The sequence below is a fragment of the Petaurus breviceps genome, unplaced genomic scaffold (assembly GCF_028583685.1).
Source record: "Petaurus breviceps papuanus isolate PSGF00001 unplaced genomic scaffold, PetGlider_PUasm1.0 129, whole genome shotgun sequence".
NCBI classification, from domain to species: domain Eukaryota; kingdom Metazoa; phylum Chordata; class Mammalia; order Diprotodontia; family Petauridae; genus Petaurus; species Petaurus breviceps.
Window position 1 is genome coordinate 3,956,932 of NW_027185665.1, and position 26,065 is coordinate 3,982,996.

Sequence of the window (26,065 nt, forward strand, 5' to 3'; positions counted from 1 at the left end):
AGTCCTGCTTTGTCTCATGCTGGCTGTGTGACCCTGGACTAGTCAGTCACTTAACCTTTCATTAACCCTAAGCACAGAAGTGAAAAGTGGAAGCCCAGATACTGAGCTGCATGGGCAGATGAAATTTCCTCACTGGCAGTTCTCTACCAGGGCTTCTTAAATTTTTTCCACTCCCAACCCCTTTTTTGGGTTCTGGTGTTGGCATTGCCTGGCCTGAGGGCATGCACAGTGCAATGTACGCATGCTGTATGTGAGGAACCAAGGCTGCAGTGAAGTCTCCCAACGCAACATGGGCAAGCGCTGCCAGAAGTACCTTGGATTCATTATGAATTTGATTTTTAATTAACTTTGATTGTTGCATGTTCAGAAACCTCTTACTGTTGGTCAAATTTTTGGCAACCCTGTGGGGTCGAGACCCACAGTTTAAGAAGCACTGCCTACTATTAAAATGAGAGGTCTAGTCCAAAATCATTAACCATCATCATCATCATCACTACAAAAGTGGTCTATTCTCATTTAGATAACTCTAAATGGTAAGTAAATTAGAAGTCAAGAAGACCTGAGGTCAAATCCTAACTAAAGATACCAGCTGTGTGATCTTCAGGCAAGTTACTTTATCTCTCTCAGCCTCTGTTTCCCCAACTGTTAAATAGGAATAATAATAAAATTTAGCTCCACAGGGTAGTTGTAAGGATCTAATGAGATAAAATATACAAAGGAATTGTATATACCATTATTCCTGCCCCCCCCCCAAGGAAATGAATGGGCTTACTGCAGCATTTATTACTCCATTCAACAACATTTATTAAGGGCTTACTATGTGCAGAGTACTATGCTAGGTTCTGGGGGAGTGGAGAAGTTCAGAAAAGACATGGTCCCTGCTCTAATGGACCTTATTGAAACAGCTGGGTATTGTAGTGAATAGAGTGCTATACTTGGAGGCAAGTGGACAGAACCATGGGCCTGGAGTCAGGAAGACCTGAGTTCAAATCCTGCTTCAGACATTTACTAGCTGTTATGATCAAGTTACTTAAGCTTTTTCAGCCTCAGTTTCCTTATCTGTAAAATAAGGGTAATAACAACACCTACCTCATAGGGATGTTGTGAGGATTGTACATGTAAAGTTCTTCGCAAACCTTAAAGTGGTATGTAAGTGCTAGCCATTGTTATTATTTTAAGTGCATTAGGAGACAAGCAAAGCAAAATGCTGAGGTTAGTCCCCAGCATACTGAGTTTAAAAGGATCTTACAGATCACCTAATTCAATCCTATTATTTTTCAGATGAGACAGCTATGGTGAAAGGACTTGTCTAAGGTCATACAAACCATAAAGAGGAGAACCTGGATTTGAAAACAGGCCTTTGGAACCAATCCCAGGTCTTCATAACCCAAGAGGATCATTAGGGAGCCTTCTTGGAGGAGGTGGCAAATTGGGAGAGCCTGGATGGAAAGTTTTTACCTACTAGAGTCCATTTCCAATTATCTTTAAAGGATAAAGAGGAATTGAACAGATAGGAGGGAAGGAAAATATTCCAGATGTTTAAGGACATGGAGATAGGAGAGAACAGGCTATTTTCAGGGGCCAGTGACTTCAGTTTGATTTGCATGTAGAGTTGTGCATGGTAGAAAGTGATAGGAGATGGGACTAGATTACAGAAGGTCTTGGATTCCCAGAAAGGAACTTGAACTTTACTTGGCAGACAACAGGAGCCACGGAAGATTTTTCCAGCAGAGGAATAACTTAGCCATATCCATGCATATGGACGGTTGTTCTGCCAGGAATATGGTGGATTGATGGCAGGGAAAAGAGAGAGAAGACAGGGCAATGGCAGGAGGCTATTATATTGGTCTAGGTTAGTGGTAGTAGTGAAAGCTAACATTTTTGTAGTGTTCTAAGAACTGTATAAAGTGTTCTCTGTACATTGTCTCATTGAAACCTTATAACAAGCTGGTAAGGATAGATATGACAATATGATAATATTATCCCCATTTTACAGATGAGAAAACTAAGGTCCAGGGATGTTAAATGATACGTTCACATAGCTAGTAAGTGTCACAGGGTTTGAGGTCTTCCTGACTTCAAGTCCAATATACTATCCACTACCGTGCACTGGTATGAATAAAGAGGAGAAACAGAGTCAGGTGTGAAGTCAAGTATGGATAGCTTGCTAGACTTGGAGTCAGGAAGATCCGGGTTCAAATTCCTTCTCTGCCACTTACTACCTGTGTGATGCTGGGTAGCACAAGTACTCTCAGCTCCAGTTTCACATCAGTAAAATACTAACTAGTATATAAAGTTGTAAGGAAAATGTTTTGTAAACTTTAAAGTGCTATGTAAAGGAAATTTCAGAGGTAGAGTCAATCCTAATATTTACAGTATGTGCCTTCCTGGGTCATTGGGGGCCTCAAACAAGATCATGTTCGTAAACTCTAAGTTTCCCAATTTAACAGCTGTTTAATTGATGGTGTTTCTGACCTAGAGAGAGGGAGCTTGAAGCTACTTGTAGCTTGCTATGTTGACGAAGGCCATAAGGTGGCAGCCTAAGCTGGAACCACACCAATTCACTCAACTGATCATGTACAAATACAGTCCTGTCCCTGGTGCTGAGCTTGCCGCTGCTCCACAATTACGCCAAAATAAAGCATTCCTTATCTCAGTGGCTCACAGTGTTCTTTCTCACTTGGATTCCAATTTTGCCCCTCTTCTCAAAATAGCTCCAAAGAACTCAATGACTTTCCACAGAGGCTAAATTCAATTATTATAATAAAATTTAACTCATTTGATCCTAATTTGAAGTGAAATTGAAAAAAGGAATGTATTAAATTCCTCCTAGTAAGAGCTGAATTTTCATCTCTCTCATTCTTCTGTCCCCATAGAGGGATGGAGGCACTTTCCTCCACTCATTCATTTGCATACCTGACTCACAGAGGATCTTGGTAATGGAGAGAAGGTGTAAGGCCTTGAAACCTGCAAAGTCCTTTACAGTCTGTTTGGACTGCAATGCCCTGCCCCCCTCCAAAATGGGGTAATGTAAGCCGGTAATTAAGAACTGTCTGGGGCTCAAAGAGACTTAACATTAGTAAGAGAGAGTCACAGCACAGGGACATTGCTCCTGCTGGCAGGAAGTAACTTCAAAAGATATACTAAATGCCTTAATCCATGGGTGGGGAACATGTGGTCTTGAGTCCACATGTGGTCCTTTAGGTCCTCAAGTGCAGCACTTTTATTGAATTCAAACTTCACAAAACAAATCCTTTTATTATTTTTCATTATTATTTATTAAATTAAGGCTTAATCTAATTAACTGACTTGATGGACTCTGTTTCAAAAGAGCTTTGCCCCTAGGGCTGAGAAAGAAACTCAGATAGAAACAGAGATAGAGAGACAGAGATGGAGACTATAGCTGAAGCCCAGTAGGTCAGAAGAGCCTGCACAACGTGGGAAGGGAGAAGGAGTGTGGGAGGGGAGGGTTGAGGTGGGGGGCAGGAGGGGGAGGGTTCAGGTGAGGGAGCAGGAGGGGGAAGGTTGAGGTGGGAGCAGGAGGGGGAGGGTTGAGATGTGGACAAAGAAGAAAGAGGGGAAGAAGAAACATCACCAGAGGACACCACTGACCTTGCAGTGTTGGAAACATCATCATACATATGTGTATAGCATTTACACCTAACTTACTTCATTCTCACAACCTTGGGAGGTAGATGTTATTATCAATCCCATTTTTACAGATGAGGAAATTCCAGTGTCGGAGGAAGGATTCCAAATCATTTTCCCTTTTGTGTGTGCTAGCCACACATGTTTCCTATCTGTTTGCAGCCTTAGGTATGACTTGATCACAAATATGATCATATGTGCCATATACTCTCCTCCCCCATGATTCCTTTGCATATATAGTCTTCTGAATGGCAGTGTGTATGTTTATGGAACTTGGTTTATGTGGGAGAACTGCCCTTCTTACTACATTCTTGCATTAAATTCCTTTGAGTTGTGTCCAATTTGACCAATTAAAGTCAGCTCAATGGTAAGGGCTCCTGAGCTATGGTTTTGAGTGGATGCAGCCCCAGAGAGTACCTTGAACCTGGGATGGCTTTTCTGGGGGGCACATGTGTGTTGTGCTTTTGTAACAAATTCTTCCTTATTGGTCAGTCAGATCCAGCACAACAGGTTCCTTAATCTCCACCTTTTGAAGAATGAAATGATTGCCATTGACATGACATCTACCTCATCCTCTCTACTAAGTTAGATATTATGAACTGTCATGTGCCAATTCCTCCACACCAACGCTGCCTTAAGCCCCTGGAACAGAGGGATTGTAAGGAATTTAGGACAGTAAGAAGTAACAAAACAAAAACAGAAAACTGAGCTAACTTCTCCCAAACTTTGTCATCTGGAGCTTGAGAATCAAGACTCTCCCAAATAGCTGTGAGCATGTGCTTAGTTTGGAGACATGACTGGCAGAGCATGCTGCTTTGCAGGCACTCCCAGGGAAAGGAACCCTTCAGTTTGACTTTCATCGGTGCAGAAAGGAGAAATGCCTTGTATGAAGTCTTTCAGCCAGAGGTGAAGACTTAGCAGCCACCCCCTCGTTTCTTTCCTCAGAGACAAGCAGGCTTTTCCACTGGGTTTGCAAGATGCTTTACAGAGACCATTATAATGTGGTGTTTCTGTGTACAGCACTGAAGGGACTTTCTTAGCCCAACAAAGCTGGCATCATGATTTGATCCTGTTTGTGGACACCTTACCTCAGAATCCAAGGGATCAGATCATTTAATACTATAAAGGATCTTAGAGATATATAGTTTGCCCCCCCCCTTTAATTTATGGACAAGGAGACTAATGGACATAAAGCAATTTACCCAAGGTCACATAAAGTTGGAGTTCTAGATCCAGGATTTGGAGTAATCACTACCTTTTACAGGGGACCTTTCCTTCCACCTCCCCTTCTCCATTCCTCCCTTACCACCCACAGCTGCTAAAACCTACCTCATACACCTAAAAAAATTCATTTTGTATTCACTTTACATATTTAAGGAGGAGAGATAGATGCCCCCCACACATTTATTTTGTATTTATCTATATTTGTACATTGCTGTTTCCCTCAAAAAAAATGTAAGCTCCCTGAGGGTTAAGAACTTTTGGGTTTTTTGTATCTCGGTGCCTAATAAATGTTTGTTTATTGATTGATGTGACTCTAAGTTGGGTGGCCATTTTCAAATCTGCAGGGAACAAAACTGCAGGGAAGTTTATTTTTTAAAAATTACTGACTGGTGGGGATTAGAAAAATTAAGAGGGTTTTCTATTTCTAAGCTTTTGTTTAGGTCTAACTTGAGGAAGACAGAAAGGAATTAGGAGCTGAAGGAACACGTACAGCCCCAGGCATCCATTGCGTTTGGTAAACATGGTTACTCCTCTCCTCTGAGGTAATTAGTCACTGGAAGTGCCTTCAGAATGAGTGGTTTTGTCGTTATCCTTGAAGAATTATTCCACAAAGCACTCCTGGTTCCTGATTAAGGCTATCTATGGTTAAAAAAAGGAATAGTATATTTCCTACATTTCACTGGTAATGATACTACATGTGTCTGGGCTGGGTTAAAGTGGTTTCTAATGATCAACTACCCCCAGAGGAAACTCCAAGGTGGGCTTTGTGGGGCTAGAAAATTGTAATGGGCCACCTGAAGTGCCTGCTGCGGCACCTCTGATCATAACCACAGGCTGAATTACCCACAGTCGCCAGCCCTGTCCCACACAATACAAAGCTTTGCTCAGAAAAGATATTTGAAAAACGCTTATTGCCTCCCTACAGTGTTTTTCTTCATTACCCTGCTCTGCTAAAAGGGTTTCTAACCTGCTTCACCCTTTCTTTTTAATACACCCGCCTTTTCTCCCTGCATATCCTCCTGTGACCTACAGCTATTGTGAATCTGCCCAATGGGCTCAGCTTTTCAAAGAATTTGGGGCTAGATTATTATGCAACCCCAGATGGTTCTCTGGAGTCGAGATGAGGTAATGCAAAGAGGCAACCTAGGTCCCAGAACAAGGCAAATGCAGCTCTGGTTCTACCTGCAAGTGAGGTTCTGGGATGGTTTCTTTGGGTAGGAGAATTGTAAACTTCTCTTCCATAGAAAGACATCTCAAGTTGGCATTTGAACTAACTAAATAACTGCTGGTGGGGCGGCCAGGTAGCACAGCGAGTAAGAGCACTGGCTCCAGTGTTGAGAAGACCTAGAGATCGAATCCCGGGCTCAGACACTTAGCACCCACCCAGAAACACCTGGCCGTGTAACGTGAGCAAGTTACTTAACCCCAATTGCTTAGGGGTGGCCAGGTGGCTCAGCCAGTAAGAGCACCGGCTCCAGTGTCAGGATGACCTGGATCAAATCTGGGCTCAGATACTCAGCACCACACCCAGAAATAACTGGCCGTGTAACCTTGAGCAAATTACTTAACCCCAATAGCTTAAAAAAAATTAAAATAAGATAAATAACTGCTGGTCACTAGTGTGCTGGTTAGAAGGCTTGCAAAAACAATCATATTTTGGGGTGCAGCTATTAAAATGATAGAGGAGGAAATGGCAGACCACTCCAGAATCTTTGCCAAGAAAATACCAAATGGAGTCATAAAGAGTTGGTCACAACTGAACAACCACAAATTAAAAGTGTGGTAGCTTAAAAGAGTGATAGCACCTAGAACATAAGATTAAGGGATGACCTTCGATGTTGTCAGAGTATAGGATATGATAGATGATGATACGGTTTTCCATGACCCCTAATATCTTTTCTACTTGTCACGGTGTCTGAAATTCCACCATTAATGATGTATGTCTTTGGTGTCTCCATCTCCAAATTCCCCTCATATGCATATTCCCTTGAAAGGACTAATAAATTAGTGGAGAAGAGTTGTTGTTCAGTCATTCAATCATGTCCAACTCTTCATGACCCCATGCACGAGGCCCTCCTATCCTCTACCGCCTCCCAAAGTCTGTCCAAACTCAATTTCATTGCTTCTGTGACACTAGCCATCTTAGCCTCTGTCAGCTCCTTTTTCTTTTGCCTTCTGTCTTTCCCAACATCAGGGTCTTTTCTAATGAGTCCTGTTTATTCATTATGTGGCCAAAGTATTTAAGCTTCAGCTTCATTAAACATTTGATCTTTCAGTGAATAGTCTTCACAATTTCTTTAAGTATTGACTGATTTGATCACCTTGTTGTCCAAGGGAATGAGTTGACAGCTAGATAAATTTGAAGTTCTACAAAAATGAGACATGAGAGAGTCCCAGCTCTCAACGTAGTGCCTGGCACATTGTAAGGACTTAATAAATGTTTGTTGACAGACAAGAAAGACGAGGGAACCCCAAAAAAAGGGAAGCAAGGGGGTATCAAGGCAAACCTGGCTCTGCCTCAGAAATCTGCCCAGGGCTATTGGCAATCAGAGGAATTATTACCAATGAGGCTAGGCCATGACAAATAATGTAATAGTCAGATCATGGAGTAAAATATGCCACAACAGAAGAGGCCTTATTTTCCTGCCCTCCAAAGGAGATGATTTCAGATTCCATAAGGAAGCTAGAAAATCTCAGCTCCTGCCTGAGTGTAGCCTGGGTAACATACAACAAATGATGAGGGTCAACATTAAACTAGGCTCCTGCAAAGATAGCCTCCCTAAAAATTGTAGCAGAGCAGAGGCAGGCCCCCTTACCCCTCCCCTACAAAAAAAGAGGAGGCAATCTTGTACAGGCATATTATTCAGTTGCATTGCTGGATGGAGGGGGTGGCATTTGGTTGGCCTATCCTCCACCTCTGATGACTTCCCCCAAAGCAATTACTCCCTAATGAATTTGCCCATCATAGAATCACAAAGTTTCCCAGTTGCAACCTCTCCCTGAAAGGGAATTCTCTCCATATGCTCAACAAGTAGGCATTTCTTTCTATATTTCTACTCATTCGGAAATTTTTCCTGACATGAAGATAAAGTTTACTCCTTTTCAAGTTATACCCATTACTTGAGATTTTATTGTCTGGGGCCTAAGAGAACAAATCTGATCCCTCCTCCATATAATAGCTCTTCAGATACTTAATGACAACTATCATAGCTTAGGAGGTAAATTGTCTAGTTAATATTCAGCAACTAATACCAGCCTATCCAACTTTGGTGTGTTTCTATTAAGTCGGTTGGGATGGTCTAAAGCAGAAGAGGATATAAGGCTGAGAAGTGATTGCAAAGCAGACTGTTGGGTCTTGTAAGTGCTAGGTGAGTGGCTGAAAATATTGAGGATTAGCATGAAATTGACCAACCTGTTAACCAATCATCAAACAACTTGACAAATGTAATCTCTGTTGCATGGGACTTCTCCATTTCTGGACCAAAGCAATAGAATTAACTTGCCTTTTCAAAAGAATTTTAATTTTTATTGTGAATGTTAACATATCAGGAGTCTCAAATCTAAAGGACAAAGAGATTAACAAGATTGGGGAAATATAAAGATCAGAAGATCCTTCCGCAACAATTATTGACAGCAAAGCAGTTAAAAAAATATTGCTTGAAAAACATGGATTTACTCAAGATGGAATGATACAAGAATAGCAATGAGATTTGCTCAGAAGACATCTTTTTTACACAAAGCAAAGGACATGGTCATCTGATACAATCAGTGCTCGCAGACCACAGTCGGAGGCCATCGCCAGTTCAGCTCAGGACGCTTTCCTTCATGTTGAGAACCTGAAGTAAGGATTCCAGCATCTTGAAGACAAGAAAAGGAAGACAGGAAGAGAGCAGTGTTTAATGAACATTATTGTCAATCATAAAGTCAAATTCTGGGAATCTACTAGCAAGAAATAGATACTGGGTATCTATCTGTCACCTCAACTAAAAGATAAATCCTTTTTCTTCATAGGATCCTAGGTAAAAGATGTTGTGATGCAATGTAAAGAACTCTAGATTTGGAGCCAGAGGTCCTGGATTCAAATCCTGACTCTGCTGCTTTCTACCTTTGTGACCTGGGGCAAGTAGCTCATTTCCCAAGGCCTCAGATTCCTTGTATGTAAAATGAAGGGCTTCAACTGGATGGTCTCTAATCAAAGAAACCCAAGAGATCACGTGGTTCATCCCTATTTTACACACGAGGAATCCCAGGCCTACAGGGGACAAACGACTGGCCCCAAGTCACACAAGTAGAGTACGTGAACTCTCAGCAGAAGGCGGAGGTAGAATTCGAATGCAGGTCTTCTTACTTCAAATCTAGGGTCATTTTCACCACGCCGTACTACCTAGCCAGAAGGAAAGAATTCTTTGACTTCTTATTGAGGACCACAGTGGCTAAGACAACTGGGAACAAGAACTCACTTGGGTTTTTATGTTTTGGTTGTAGCTGGCTAAGATTAACTATACTGAAGAAAGGATGGGTAGTTATAATGGGAAAATACTACCTTGTTTCTAAAGAATACTTCATCCATTTAGATGAAAAAGCACCTGCCAGCCATGCCTGCATTACTCTTCCTAAGATACTCAAGCAATTCAGGCTTCCTGACTGCCAATTAATATGTTAGCAACAAGTAGATAAAGGATGGATATCCCAGGTGATGTTATTATACAATCCATGGCTTGACTGTTTTGCCTAGGGTGACCAAGTCCTGAGTTCAATTCCCATATTGACCAATTAACTTCCTCTCTCTTCCATCACAACTTGTACCGCTAACTCCTGCCGGCCATATTTCAAATATCAGAATCATTCATCTTCACATGTGCGCCACTGGTTATGAAGAGGGACAATTTGAGGGAGAATGGATAGATAGATTAGCAGAAATCCATCACTGTCTCAAAGTGAATGTCCTGTTGATTCCATGTCTGGCCTAAGAAAAAAGAGAACCATACTATTCATGAACACCACATAGAGAGAGGGTTGTCAAAGCCAAAGGCCTCTGAATCAGACCTCTTTTTGAAAAAAAAAAAGTTATTGTTGGGTGTGATGCTGTGAAAAAAAAAAGGACTGGTTTTGATGGCAGAACATCTGAATTCAAATCCCAGCTTGGCTGTGTGACCTTGAGTCACCTCTGGATTCTCTCATGTACAGAATGAGGAAGTTGACTGAAATAATCTCCAAGGTTTCTTTTGGCTCTGGATCTCTGACCCTGAGTGGGAGGAATCCACAGGTTCTCAGAGGGGGATGATTATTAAAAGTGAGTATGCTTTCGGGGGAAGTGAGGGAGGGAGAGAGAATATATGGAACTCAAAATTTTAAAAAAGAATGATAAAGTTGTCTTTACAGGTACTGGGGAGAATAAAATATTACGACAAAAAATATTTTTCAATTAGATTTCTGTGAAAAAAAAAAGTGAGTATGTTCTCAATTGAGAGAATTGATTCTACTTTTTACAATGGGATGACCAGGTCACTCAATATGCATGTGAATGATTCTTGGCTGCTTTTGAGTTTTCTAGTCATCAGAACTATTCTGGTTTCAAACACCTCAAACAGAAATAAATGGAAATCACTCAGTGAGTCAATCTGCCGGGGCATGTGACAAATGTGAATCTACAGAACTCAGTTCTCTTCCTCTCCATTCTTTCCCCAGGAGTACTGCCCAGACTCTTCTACCCATGGCCTCCAGAGGCCAAAGCTCAAGGTATTTCTCTGAGGACCCACTTAGACACGATGGGAAGCTCAGATTATCTTGGATTACAAAGAAGGCCCCAGAACAAAGTTGGACTCAGTGACACATTCCTGAGACCACTAAAAAGCAGTTCCAAAACCCTGGATGGAGTGTATAAATTGAAACCAAAGCACCCAGGTTCAAATCTTGGCTCTGCCACTTCATATCTTTGGAACCCAGGGAAAAGTGCTTCATGTTCTTGGGCCTCAGTTTCTTCATCTGTAAAAGGAGAGGATTGGGTCAGACAGACTTTGAGGTTCCTTTTAGCCTTAAATTGATCAGCTGTGACAAGTGGAAGGCTGGCAGGAAAGTAAAGATTACTGAAATATTGACTTGGCAGAGGCCTATTAAGGCCCCTGAGCCTTGTTCTCTATGACACATTCATTGTTTTATAGTCTGGGGGCACAATGTAGGCAGCTCTTTTTCCCAGAGCTGAGGAAATATGTATGTAATCAAAAACAAGAAGAGAGAGTCCAAATTATGGACTGCAGCTCAGGGACAGCCAGCACCAAGGCATGTTGTGATAGAAGGGAGAACATTTTCCTTTGATGCAAAAATAAAGATCATTTTTCATCTGAAGCTCTTCATTTCTTGAATATGTCTGAGTAGATCTATTGGAAAACGACACTTAACTTTAGAAATGCTCAGTGACTTTGTAGCCTCTTTATACCATCATCTGGGATCACCAATATACCTTTTTGGGAGGGTGACCAGATCTATGATTCCATTGTTGAAAAGAACTATTACAGTGGAAATTCTCTCAACCAATGAGATAAACAACTGGCCTATAATGACCTTTAAGAATAGAGAGCTGCCTGAAGGAGTAACTTGCCCAAGATCACAAACTAATATGTGTCAGAGACCAAACTTGGACACATGTCTTCTTGACCCCAGCTCTATCCACCATGACACAGCTGACTCTTACAGGGAGGCCTGTGGGTCAGGGTATGCCCTCTCTGTGAATAGGGAAACTTTATATGTAACCAGTTTGGCAGGTACACTGGTCATAATAGGTGGAAAATGATCATGACAAAGGAAATGACAATGTTACCTTAACTAAGCACTAAAATATAGAGAAAATCCCCTTTAAGAAAAAATTTAAAAGATTTGGTACTTATATATCCAGGAACAAGTATATGGCATATGGTAGAATAAAGGGAATGAGCTTCTCAAACTTTTTTTTATGCTTTCTTCTTCCTGCTTTAATAGGAAATAGAAATGATGAAGTTTGCCTATAAATCCCACACACTAGTTCTTGAGTGTTTTTTGTGAAAATTTGATATCCAAATGAGCGTTGTCTCCGTTAAGATTTTGAACTCAGGTCCTCCTGACTCCAGAACCATCACTCTATCCATGGTGCTGACCCGAAGAGGTCACATGACTAATCTGCTAATGCTGCCATTGCTGAAAGCACTTCTGGAATTTTTCTTTTAGAATTGACTTCATAACCAGTGACATACTCTTTGGAATGGCTTTGGTGCAGGCAAATATTCGCCCTTTGAGGACAGTTTTGACTTCAGGGAAATGACCAAAAAACGATTTAGATCTAAGTCTGGTGCATAAGTTCTGCGATCGAGCTGGGGAATATTGCAATTATAAAGTCAGTACTTTTCTTGCTTCCAATGTACTCCTCTGGTTTAATTTGTGGCGTTGTTACATGTTCTAATTTGCCTCATACTTCTCTGTGTATGTTTCTCATCTCTTCTACCAGATTCTCAAGGGAGTTCTGAGAGCGGGCATTTCCACAATACTGTGAGCACCAGCAGCAGCCCAGAAATGATGACTGGTAGAACAGAAGCTCCCTGAGCGTAGGTCCTGTTTCCTATTTGTCTTTGTCTTCCTAGTGCTTAGCACGCAGAGACATTGGTTGAATTTGAACATTTGAATTGAATAAGAGTACAACCTCTCAAGGGTGACGTTTGCAGGAGACAATAATCACTTGAAAGTGGAAGGGCTGATAAGCTTATGAGTCTCATTACTTTATAAAGATACCTTGTGGTTAGTTCTAAATCCGTTGGAAATCTCTTTTTCACTTTAATGGATAAGTCCACAGGAATGGTTCTGTCCATTGTTAGTTCACATCCATCCACAATCAGAAAAATAGAAGATAATGTCTGGATTGAGGTTTCTGTTATGAGCTTAATGTTTTTTGTCCTCATTAGAGACTGTGATTACATCAAAATATTGGATTATTCCAGATGACAATGGAAAAATCTCATTTGTGCTAATTCATTTATTCCTAAAGTAGTGGTGGGGTTTTAAAAATTATATTATTTTTGATGAATCCCTCAGATTACAAATTTAAAGCTGTGATCTAGTCTAACCTCCTCATTCTACAAAAGAGAAAATTAGGGCCCAGGATCATGGCAACCATGGCATTTAATGCATGGGGATTCAACTAGTAAAGCTTGTACCTGGGACCCTGAGTTGTCTTTTTTTTTCTTTGTTTGTTCTTTCCTGACTTTAGGGAATGAATATTTATCCCAAAATGAACATATCTTGGCTTAGAGGATTTGAGTTTGGGAGGTCCAGAGGTTCTGGATCCCATTGGTTCAAAGCTGAAAGAGATTTATTCCAGTGCTCTTAGAAAGAGTGGCCCCTAGAGGATTGTCCCCAGAAAACATGTACCAGTTGTTTGAACAGTGCAGGGCCAAGGTGAAACATCAAATATCTTCTTAGCAATTCTAACTGCTTTGTATATTATATGAGGTTTAAGCATTAGCTTCCCAGAAGATTATGAATAGTTACAAGTTAAATAACTGTTTTAAGTCATTCTCTCAATGCCTTCAGTGAGTCTTATGATGTTCAGTATTTATTTTGTGTGTAGGAATAATTACTGTGTGAAAATAACTGTCCCATAATTGGTTCATATTGAATACCTTTGTCCTCCCCTTTCTGGAAAAATCTTAGGCAAATTTATTCCTGTGGTTGAGGAAGGGAGCTGAAAAGTGTGAGAAAAGGGAACATAATGCCCCCCAGGAGTGAACCCAGTGTGGTGCAGTACAGGAAGTCGACATGGCATCCCGAATCCTGTGAACCAGCAGTGGTTCACAATCTTCCTCAATCTTAATATAGCACCCAATGGAAAAAAAAGCCCAACCCCCCTCTACTTCCTTCCCACCCACCTCGCCTCCCTACCAATCACACACAAGCCTACTTCATGTCTTCACCTTCACATTTTCTACTCACATCGTTAGTGCTGTCATCACTGCCTAAGTCCCCAGCGGGCTGACGGTAGCCCAGGACACTGTGCCGAAGAAGATGACTGCTTCTGCTACCCTTCCCTTCTAACAGGGGCAGTAAATTCTTCTCCACTTTTTCCCACTGCAGGTATTCACTGAGTGACTTGGAACTCTCAGGTACCACAGGTGAAAATAGCATCTTGTCTCCTCCTTCATAAGCATATGGGAAATCTCCAGCACTCTTTTTTCCCATTAAGTGTCCTAAGAAGAGAAAAATTAGAGAACCAACCGCTTAGCCGAAAGATAGTGGGGAAATGAGAAAGAAAAGAAACGGGATTGTTTGGGGCCATTCTCTGTCAAATGGAAAATAAAACCAATGTTTAAATACGCTGAGATGCATCTTTATTGACTGTTCCCTCCCAAGGCTCCCTGCCAAAATATGGGAGGCATTGTGGGAAAAAGATCAGGCAAAGCATTAGGATACCTGGGTTCTGATCATGGTCTTAAAACTGGTTCATCTCTTCAAAGCTGAAGGGGACCTCAGAGTTCAACTATAATTCTCTCATCTTACAAATGAGGAAACTGAAACCTGTTTAAATGACTTGCCCATGGTCACATAGAGAGTAGAACCAGGTCCTCTGCCTCCAAACCCCATCTTCTTTCCATTATACCACATTGCCTCTGAGGGTCCTTCATGTATCTGTGAGACCCTAGACCAGTCATCTCTAGGCCTCAATTTCTTTATTTGCATGACACAATCCCCAAGATCCCTTCTGACTATAGAATTCTCCAATGTTATAATGAGTTCTATTCCCAACTAAGAATACCATTGTCTGAAGGTTTTCCCTAGCTGTTTTTTTAATTACTGCTGAGATTAAGTCTCAAAGCTTTTCTTTGAGATGAAAAGGAAAAGTTGTGTTTCCATTATCCAAATTGTTACAGGAATTTTTTCATTTAAAGTGTGCTGAAACTTTAGCTGAAAGTGAATTTGGAAAATTTCACCCACAAATAGCAACTTTAAAGAAAGTAACAATGAGAAGGGACCCCCTCCCCAAAAACACTTTGGCCACAGCTTTCCTCCTGCAGAGCAGCAGAGTTTACTCTTGACACACTCTGTTTAAGGCCCAGCCTCAACCCAAATGCACACCTGCTTGAGAGGTAAGCTCCCATGAAGTGGGCAATTCACTGAATGGATGGAAATTTACCAGGCGTGAGGACTGAGATTTGTTGCAGATCAAACAGTCTCAAACTGGGTTATTGAATTCAAGACTCAGATTTTCAATTTTTGATATTCTTATTGGTATCTTTTATTCCTCTAACACCTTTATTTCTATATAAATCCATGCCTCCTCCCTTACCCAGAAAGCCAGCCCCTTGTAAAAAATAAAAATAAAAAGAGTCAGCTAGATGACAGCTGGATAGAGCGCACTGAGCCTGGATTCAGGAAGACTTGAGTTCAAATCTAGCCTCAAATGCTTATTAGCTGTGTGTTCTTGGGTAAGTCACTTAATCCCTATCTGCCTCAACTTGATCAATTATAAAATGTTGACAAATGATAAAATGAGTAAAATGGCACCTACCTTCCAGGAATAGTATATGGATAAAATGGGGGAATTTTTGTAAGAACTTTAGCACAGCCCCTAATAAATGCTTGAAAAAATGCAAAAAGCAATTCATAAAAACCAACCATCACAAAACCCAACACATCAACCAAGCTTGACAGTACATGTTAGGCTCTACACCTATAATCACCCCCCCATTCCCAGTTCTGCAAAAAAGGAAGAGTGCATTTTGTCATCTCACCTTTAAGAACAAGCTTGGGAGTCAGCAGGACCGGAGTTCAAATCCTGCCTCAGAAACTTAACACAAAAACTAGCTGTGTGACCTTGGGCAAGTCATTTAACCTCAAATTGCCCTCCAAAAAGCAAAAAAAAAAAAAAAGAACAAGCTTGGGTCAATATAATTATACCATGTTCAGTCTCATTTTCAAGCTTCAGACTGCTGATAGACTGAGCCACTACACGTGTTTGCATTAAGTCATTTCCTTTCCTAAATGGACTTGCTGAAGCTCTTGATATGCAGGAATGGGCTCCACAAGCACAGCCAGGCTGGTAATATTTAGAAACATAATACGCTTCTGATTTCAGACTCACAAGTGAAGAGCTCTTTGTGATGTCAGTTTTGAATTGCTTCAGGGTCAACCTCACTTAAGCAGACAACACTACCAGGACTGAGTGTTTGCTAGGTCATTCTCCACCACAAGTTGAAAAACCCTTCTACCCTTGTGATTCGACCACTCCTGGCTAAAGACACTGACCTCTTTTACAGAGAAATGTCTACTACTTCCACATGATCATCGAATAAAATTCCAGTAAGTTCATAAAGAAAAAATGGCAGAAATTGCAGTGTCTGGGAAAGGATAATGACTGTTCCCGACTTTCTGCAATACTCCAGGGGAGACAACATCTGCACATGGCACCTACATAGGAGACATAATTTGTCATATGATGATGGAGTCTGTGGAATATCAACCTCCAAGGCAAGGTTTAGTCCTTCCCTAAGTAGTTCCTGGCACACAGATTTCTAGCGTAACTAAACAAACTGTAAGTTGTCTAGTGCCTAGAAATAAGTTTGTAGAATAATAACTCTAGATCTGAAAGGGATATTAGAAGTCACTTATTCCAAGCCCTTAATTTATAGATGAGAAAACTGAAGTCCAGAAGAGAATTTAATTTATTCAGGTTACATAGGTAGTAAATGGTAAAACCAAGATTTGGGACATAATGGATAGAATGCTGGGCCTGAAGTCAGGAAGACTCATCTTCCCGAGTTCAAATCTGGTCTGACACTTTTTTAGCTGTGTCAGTGTGGGCCAGTCATTTAAGCCTGTTTGCCTCAGCCTTCTCATCTGTAAAATGAGCTGGAGAAGGAAACAGAAAACAACTCCATTATCTTTGCCAAGAAAACCCCAAATGAGATCACAAAGAGTTGGACATGACTGAGCAGCAACAGCAACAATGAACCAGGATGCGAACTTGGATCCAACAGTTCCAAATCCAAATCAACATGTTTTAAGGAAAAGAACATTGACCTGAGTCAGAATTCCACACAATGGGTGTTGTGATGAGCTGGATGAACTTGGGCTCCACCTTGTGAAACCTCAAGCTTCCTCATGCATAAAATGAAAGTTCTGGACTAGGAAAGCTCTTTAAGGTGTCTTCATTTTGATATTGTTAAGATATCCATAATAGGGATTAATCCACACGACTTTTCACAAACCAGAGTACCATTTAGCTTTATGCAGAACTGAGAAGATGGGGCCACCAAGAATTCAAAGCTGTATGAGAGCTTCCAGCTCTTGGGGTGGATAGGTGGGGCTTCCAATAATTTTTTTTACTATTTTTGATTTTCATAGTCCAATGCCATCCAGGGAGGCTGAAACACAAGAATCTTTACCTGCCTGGCATCAGAAAGAAGGGAGGTACATTTTGTCATCTCTTCTTGAAGAACAAGCTTGGTCAACATAAGTGTAGTGTTTACAAGAAAGACTTCATAACAGTGAAAGCTAAAAGAGCCTGAAATGCGTTAGAGGAAACTTGGAATATCTTATCTTCTCTAAAGATCTTTAAAAATAAGAGATTTTCTTTAGTCTGAATTGTTTTTGCAAACATTCCCAAGAGTGTAATAGATTAAATGGTTTTAGTGATGAAAATAACAATTGCTATCAACAATAAAGATAGGTAATGTCACATAGGAGATAAAGAGTAAGCATCAGAACTGGAAAGACCTGGGTTTATGACTTATTTCTGACATGGTTAGGTTTTCTGATGCTGGGCAAGTTGCTTCTTCTCAATGCCCCAAGCAAGTCTCTAGGACAATAAGTTGTAGAAAAGTCATAAATCTTCATTGCTAAAGGAAATTTTCTTACTGGTTGGTTCTCTATATCAATAAAAGAAATATAAAAGAAAAAGAAAAATAACAAGTTGAGATGGCTTTATTGTGCTTTTTTGTTCAATATGAATTGTATTATAATTCACTGACAAATCTGAAAATCCAGTTTAAAAGTAAATAACAGCTCATATTTATTTAGTGCCTTAAGATCCACAAAGAACCCTTTTAAAAAATGATTTTTATTTATTTGTTTATTACATGTTAAGTTTTTAACTGTTTCCCTCCCATACCCAACACTGCCCACCGTTTGAGAAGGCCCTTATTTGACATAGCTAGATAGATAGATATATAAACCATATTATGCATACCCTTTGTAGTTGATTTGAATATTCATAATACTCAGACTAGCTTAGTCATTCACAAATATTTTTGAAGAATATTGCTGTTATTGTATACAACATTCTCTTGGTTCTGCTCATTTCACTCTTCATTATTTCATGCAAGTCTTTACATGTTTTCCTAAAATCAACCAACTCATCATCTGTTAGAGCATAGTACCATCCATCACAATTATGTACGACAACTTTTTCAACCATTCCCCAATTGTTGGTCATTCTCTCAACTTCCAGTTCTTTGCAATCACAAAGAGAATTGCTATAAATAATTTAGAACATACAGGTTCTTCTTTTTTTCCCTGATCACCTTTGGAAACAGACCTATTAGTGGTATTGCTAAATCAAAGGATATATACAGTTATATAATTCTCTCCAAAATGGCTGGATCAGTTCATGGTACCTCCAACAGTGTATTAATGTCCCAATTTTTCCATATCCCTTCCAACAGATGTCATTTCCCCCTTCTATCATTTTAGCCAATCTGACAGGTGTGAAGTATCTCAAAGTTGTTTCAATTTCAATCTCTCTATCCATAATGATTTAGAGCATTTTTGTCTTATGTCTATATATAGTCTTGATTTCTTTAACCAAAAACTGCCTGTTCACATTCTTTTACTATTTATCAATTGGGAAATGACTCACATCCTTATAAATTCTTCTCCTATCCATAAGTCTGATAGTTTACAACTCATATCATCATAGTTCCTGATGGGTATGCACAAATACTTATATCCCTTCTGGATTTTTCCCCAGCTTTGTTTACATTATATGGTATATAATAAATCCTTCTTAAATACAATACACTGTGGTTTCTTATTTTTGTGCCTTTGGGTTTCATTACTGTCAAAAAAATCCAATTGTCTCCACAGTATCAATAACATAAGCTTTGTTTCTCCTCCAAAAACCATTTATTAGATGATTCTACTTTATACAAATAAAGAATTCAGCATTAGAAAAGAAACTATTTCCAACAAAGCTTTAGTTTGCCATCTTCACTTTGCATAACAGAAAGATGTCAGTGCAGGCTAGTTGCTAAGACCAAGAGCCTCAAGAATAGTAGTGCTACATAGACCACTGGCTCTGCTTCTGAATCAGCCATCATTGCCATCATCAGGGGGAGTAATCCCACTGCAGAAGAGACTCACCATATTTACCAACTGCCTTCCACCCATGGGGCAGGCAAACCAGCTTAGCTAGACAAAGCAGCAACTCACCTGTAGAAGAGACAAGAAGTGGCATGTGCCAAGCTAATCCAGTTACTGCCACTATCTTGATCATCACTTCCCTTCCAACTAAGGTAGAGGCAGTGCAGAACCCTGAGCTCAGGAGCCCTGTGAATAGCAATCACTTCCCTCTTGCAATACCACCAGCCTTGTCCAACAGCCATCATCCACAAAAGCAACCCTTGGGATGATGTAATGTGGTAACCACCTCTGTAGGTGCTGCAGATCCTGCTTCTTCTGAAGTCACAACTACTGGGGGTGGGGGAGGAATCATTCAGATATCCTTGGAGCCATCAAATGGTTCAATATCAGAAACGAATATGGTTTTGTTAGTGGAAATAGCATCAAGATGATGCATGACCACCTGCTTTGCCACTGTACCCCAAGGATCATGGAACCTTTTCTGTTGGACTTGCAGTTGAAACCTAGAGGTATGGTCTTTCTCTTAGGACATAAGCTCCTTAAAAGCAGGGGCTGTCTTTGCTTCTCTCTTTGTATTCCTAGTTCTTTGTACATAGGAAGCAGAACCTAATAGATATTTTTTCATTCACTGTCTGGGTGAAATGGAGGAATTGTTAGAGGACAAACATTCTTGCAATCAACAACTTGATAAGGACCATCATCCAGTGCCAGGGCTAGGGACAAGCCTGACCTGCAGAATCTATGCTACCAGCCTATGTTACTGATAAAAACAGTACCATAACAAAAATCTGTTGGGTTCTTTGGAAACAAGTCTTTCTGGACTGAGTCCAAGGCTTCTTTGTCCCATGACAGAGTCTATCAACGAGGAGCATCAGAAGGAATCTCTGGTGTATTTCTCCAATTTCAGGCTCAGATGTACATTTTTCAATTCAGAAGCAAAACATTTCTATAAATATAAAGCCAAATGAAGCCATATTATGTTTTCAATCTGGAAACTTGTTCTCCATTAACAGTTTAAAGATTGCTCTATCATGCTTCTTTCAGATTGAAGTAGTAATTCACTTACAAATCTGCAAATAAGTGCTGACAACTTCCTCCTGGACACCAATATATAGCTACAGTTTGATGCAATTAAAACTAAATTATGAAGGAGGATGTAGCATTTGCTCGTTGTATCTGGGGGCCTAAATTTAAAACCTTACCACCATTCTCATTCCTCATTCGTGTCCTCAGATATTCAGCATAGGCCTGGTCTACACAAACCATGCTTTCTTGCACCTCACTGTTAGATTAGAAACGTATTTCTCCTCTCCTAGGTTTACTCTCAATCTCCTTTGTCTATATATGGTGTGTGTATGTGTGTGTATGTACACACACACACACACACACACACCAGGAAAGGAAAAACAAAGAAGTCTTTAGCACCAAATATAACAGCCTTCAGTGATGCCCTTGAGATGGGCATTTTAAAGAGTTCCTCCATGGGAAAGCCCAAGAAAGCCTTTTTGCTATTATTTTAAAGACTCTAGGGATGGATTTAAAGGAATCTTAGTCTTTTGAGTCCCCAGGAATGAATCTTTACAAGCTCAAATAAGCCTTGAACTGTAGGTCTGACACAGAAGTAAATGAATTAGGAAGTTGGCATTCCCTGTAGCTGTGGATTAACTCCATTCTCAGCAACTGGTCATAGAATCATGTGAAACCTTAGAATGTCATCCTTGGAGGATCAAGTAGACTTCTACTTAACACCTCTAGTGACAGAGGACACAGTACCCCTGGAGAAAGACCATTCTATTTTGTTTGGCAGCTTAAATGATAAAAAATTTTTTCCTTATATCCATCCAAAGCTGACTCTTGTACTTTCTACCAATTAGTCTCATTTTTGTCCTCTTAAGGGCCACACAGAACAAATCTAATATGTAGAATTTCAGCACTGGTTCACCCAGTCAGAACCTCTTATTTTACAGATGAGGAAATTGAGCCCCAACAAGGGAAAGTGACAGCCCAAGGTCACAAAGTTGTTATGTAGCACAAGTGACTCGATCCCAGGTCTTCTAATTCTAAGTCCGATGCATTCTTCAACTATAATAATAATAGTAACAACAACCATAATAGTAGTAGGCATTTACACACATAACACTTCAAGGCTCGAAAAGTGCTTAAATTCCTTATTGCCTCCAGGATCAGATATACAATTTATGGTTTGCCTTTTAAAGCCCCCTATAACCTAGGTCAGGGGGGGGGAACCTGTGACCTCAAGAACCACATGTGGCCCTCTAGGTCCTCAAGTGGAGGAATCATGCTGGATTCAGTTAAAAGTCAGCACTTGAGAGCCTAAAGGGCCACATGTGGCCTTGAGGCCAAAGGTTCCCCACTCCTGACTTAGGGCATTCCTAGTCTTCTAATACTTTATTACCCTCCAAATACCCCAGGAAAATGTATACAAAGTATTTCATAAACCATAAAATTCTATGTAAATACCAACTGTTGTTATTATAATGCTCATCTCTATTCTTTGGAAAAGAGGCATTATAAGCATCACTCCCTTTTGGGGGTGTTTCCATCCATTCTCTGGGATCCCATGCCAATGGCATCGATGTTCCTCAAATATAACACTTCCAGTTCTTGGATCAGTGTTTTCACTGGCTCTTCTCCTCTCCCTCCCATTACATCCCGTACATATCTTACCTGTACCTAGTTGTTTGAGTGTTGTGGCCCCCATTAGACTGTGATCTCTTTGGAAACAGAGATTGGTTTTTGATTTCCTGTGTATCCCCAGAAGTTAGCATGGTGCCTGGCATATAGTAGGTGTTTAATAAATGATACCTGGCTAAATGACATATGGTATTTCCTGTGGTCCTCACAACAACTCCATGAGGTAGTTATGATTATTATTTTTACTTTACGTGTGGAGAAACTAAGGCTGAGAAGTTAAGTGACTTGTTCAGAGTCATGCAATTATTATTTATCATTGAAAAGTGCATTGTGTTTGGAACTAGAAGACCTGGGATAAAGTCACCTGTACTATTTATTAGTTGTGTGACCTTGAACTGTCACTTTCCCTTTTGGGGCCTCAGTTTCCTCATCTGTAAAATGAGAGGCTCTGAGTCACAATAGTGTCTGAGGCAAGATTAAAGTCTCCCTGACTCCAGGTCCAGCACTCTAGTCATCACACTACCCAGCTGCCTCGTTCCTCTATCGTGCTGACTCTTGTGCTCTCTCCTGTACCTGAGGACTCAAAAGTTATTTGAAGAAAGCTCTAACTTCCTTCCCTCTCTATAAATGTTTCCTTCTCTAGGCTTCACAAATCCTCCCTGGTTTCTGAATGGAGTGGAATGGATGGAAACACCATTCCCAAAGGAGACTGAGGCTTATAATGCTTTTCCATGGAATAGAGACATATAATAGCAGTGGTTGATATTTACATAGTATTTTAAGGTTGACAATGCCCTTTGTATACATTATACCCTTTTGATCATCACTACAATCCATTGAAGGAGTAGCTACAGGAATGTTATATGATGTAGTAGAAAGCCCACTGATTCAAGAGTCAAAACCTGAATTCATAGCCTACCTACTTCACAGGGACTTTGGGAAGGCACAACTTTGTACAACTGTAAAGTACTGCTCAAAGGTGACCTGTTAATCATATTGTCCAGAGGCAGTGTAACGGAAAGGGTCAACCTTAAGAAGACGTGGGTGAAATCCTACCTCTGACACACATACCTGCTGTAGCTACAGCACTAACCATTCAGTGTTCCCAAGCAACTCGAAAACTTCTAAGCTTTTCCCAGGAGTTCTCTGGACTGACAAAGTCACAAGTTTACCAAAAATGTTTGCACTCCCAAGTCCCCAAATCACTATAGTCTTGCTGTGGAGATGGAATTTTATAGCAAAAGGACAACATCTACCCAGACAAATGCAAAAAATGTATACTCCAAGAAATATAAGCCTTACACTTACACCAGCTGGTGACAAAACTTTTTCAAGAACTCCCTTCCTTCTCTACTACCCCCATCTCTCCCTCCTCTAGATCCCCGCTCTCGAACACCGCCATCATCATAGTGCATCCTTATCATCTCACACTTGGTCTATTACAAGAGCCCGTTGGTCTCCCCACCACAAGTCTCTCCCCACTCCAGTGCATCCTCAATTCAGCTACCAGAGGGATCTTCCTAAAATGCCTTGGTGCCGCTCAATAAACTCCGCCGACTCCCCCTCACCTGCAGCGATAAAATATAAAATCCTCTAGATTTTAGTTCAAAGTCATCAAGCCTGCCCAACTCTCGCCTCCTTTCCAGGCTTCTTACACCTTACATCCCTCTTCCTCTTCTTGCTGCTCCTCAAACAAGACACCCCGACACGACTGGACATTTTCCCATGCACGAAATTCCTCTTTCCTTCTCATCTCTGCCTCTTCAAGTCTCAATCAAACTCCTCCGTCCCCAGGAAGCCTTTCTTGATCCTCTTTGGTCCTAACGCCTTCCCTCTGCTGATTATTTCCACTTCATCCTGTATATAGCTTGTTTGTACAGTTATTGCATATTGTCTTCCCCAATAGATTGTGAGTTTCTCGAGAGCAGGTACTTTTACCAGAGCTCAGCAGTGCGTTGCACGTAAGCAGACACTTAAAGTTTGCTGACTGTCCCCGGACCTATCACCACTAAGGACCCTTGCAGGTCTAAATGTAAGATCTTACTATCCCATTACTCGCTAGAGAGAGCTGGCCTGGAGGCAGGGGGATGATGTTCTTGAACCACCCGCAGCTGGGAAATTTGGTTGCTTTGGTTCAGCCAAATTCTTTGGGAACAGCCCAATAAAACAACAGCATTTCCCATCTTCTCAGTTACTGTTTTGAAGTAGGAAGAAACACAGATGCCTTCAGCCCTGTGGCATTTGAATGGAAGTGTCTGACCTCCCACTTCTTCCCAGCCTGTCTGCTAAGTTTTAAAGAGGTCAGGTTTACAGGTAGAGAAGACTTGGTGGCTGAGGACAACGGGCATGCTACCTTTGAAGAAATTGCTTCTTTCTAGGGGACCCAGGAGACAGTGAAGGTAACATTGGGGGACTGGGACGGAAAATGAGCGAACTTAGTAGACAAAGACCTCAAAGCTTCCTCTCGAGGACCCCGCAGACCCCCTCTATCCTCTGGTCCCCCAACGCGGAAAGAGACAAACCCCAGCTTCCCGAGCCCGTTTTCCAGGCAGTAAAGGAGGAAAGAAAAGGAAGCCTCGGATGAACAGAGGGAAAAGGCTTGGAGGGGAGAGAAGAGGGCGACGGCTAGTCAGGAGTCCTCTGAAAGTAGAAGAGGCAGCGGCCCCCTCCCCATTCCAGCTGCCGCTGGACGAGTTCTTTGGCATGGAAAAGATGAACATCTTCCCGAGAAAGAAACTCTGTAAACTGGGGATGGGAGGTGTGGGGGTGGGGTGGGGTGAGGTGGGGTGGAGGAGGGAAAATGGGAAATGTCGCCGAACGGCAACCAGCAAAGAGCCAAACTCAGAAAGAGAGCCACGTAGCAAAGCCCACGGCCCTGGCTGCAGAGCCCTTGGTATCTATTCTTGCTTCCTACCAATGGTTTAACGCACGGCTAAAGAATCGCCTCTCTCCAGGAGCCCAGAGCGAAACTTGAGCCGCCGCCGACTGGGGGGGCTAGGGGCAGGCATCCAGACCCCTTGACAGGCCGAGCCCACCTCTTAAAGTTGTACTGGGTCGGGTCGGGGCAGGGCGGGAGGGGCGTGGGAGGAGTGGAGCATGTGCACCAAAGTCTAGAAGTGGACAGATAAGCGGAGAACCATTTCGGGGGAAGACCCCGAGGGGGCTTTTACTTGATTTCCCCGCTCACGTAGGTGTGGATCTAGGCTCAGAGGCTGGCAGCCCCGAGCGACAGGCAGGTGGTGAGCCGGCGCGGGTAAGTTGTCTCGGAGGGTGGTAGCTTTTTGAGTAGCCACGTGTCGGCTAGGAACCGACTGGAATCCCTGAGAGGCTTGGAGGGACAGTCCGGTGGGGAGGCTATTGAGAATCGGAATGAACAGGGGCAAGTGTCTAAATGGAAGGGTTAGTATGTGTACGCTGGAGAAGTGCATGGATTGGGTCCAAATCCCAGCCTTGGTTGGACAGTGAATGCGGAGTGTGAGGGAGAGGACTCAACAGGCAGGCTGAGTAAAACAGCCCTAGGCGTCGAAGCCCCGGAGGAGAAAAAAAGCGGGTGCAGCCCTGGGACACTTACCTACAGCCCAGTGGTTCCCCCTCGGGTATATCTTGGCCATCAGGTTCCCCATGCCACCTGATGGCAAGGGAGCCGCGGTCCCCCAAGGCGCTTCGTAGAGGACCAGGGCCAAAAGGACCAGGGAGATCTCGCAGCCCCTCATGGTAGCGCCGCCGCCTGGTCCCCGGGATAGAGATCTGGAATCTCCTGTTCGCTGCGGTGAGTCCAGGTGGCAAGTTCGAATCCTGTGTTCGGTTGCCACCAGTGGCTGGGGGTAGGGGAAGCGTAGGGTGACCAGAGGAGGAGGAGCTGCTACCACCGCCTCTGCCGCTAGTTGCTGCTGCTGCTAGTAACCCGAATTTATAAGGAAATCCGGGGCGGGGGGAAGTGGAAGGGGGTGCAGTTAAACTACCAACTTCAGCAGACTGACGTCTCCCAATAGAGTAGGCGGAGGCTACCGCTATCATCTCGGAAAAGCACCCTTCCCAGTCTTTGCGTTTCATTACCCACGCCGCACACCCCAGCCTCTTCTCATTATCCCCCCACACTCACTCTCCTCCAGTTTGGGTTTGACCGGGTACTCGGACCCTCCACCTTCATTGCTGTTCA

General features: G+C 41.9%; 1 protein-coding gene across 1 annotated transcript; it reads right to left on the reverse strand.

Annotated features, from left to right (window-relative positions):
* Positions 1–8,371: 8,371 nt before the first annotated feature.
* Positions 8,372–25,829, reverse strand: LOC138172917 (gastrin-releasing peptide-like). Its single transcript, XM_069102766.1, has 3 exons — positions 25,478–25,829; positions 13,828–14,081; positions 8,372–8,729 (listed from the first exon to the last, which is right to left on the reverse strand). The coding sequence occupies exons 1-3, from the start codon at positions 25,617–25,619 to the stop codon at positions 8,676–8,678; spliced, it is 450 nt and encodes a 149-aa protein (XP_068958867.1). The 5' UTR covers positions 25,620–25,829; the 3' UTR covers positions 8,372–8,675.
* Positions 25,830–26,065: the final 236 nt, after the last annotated feature.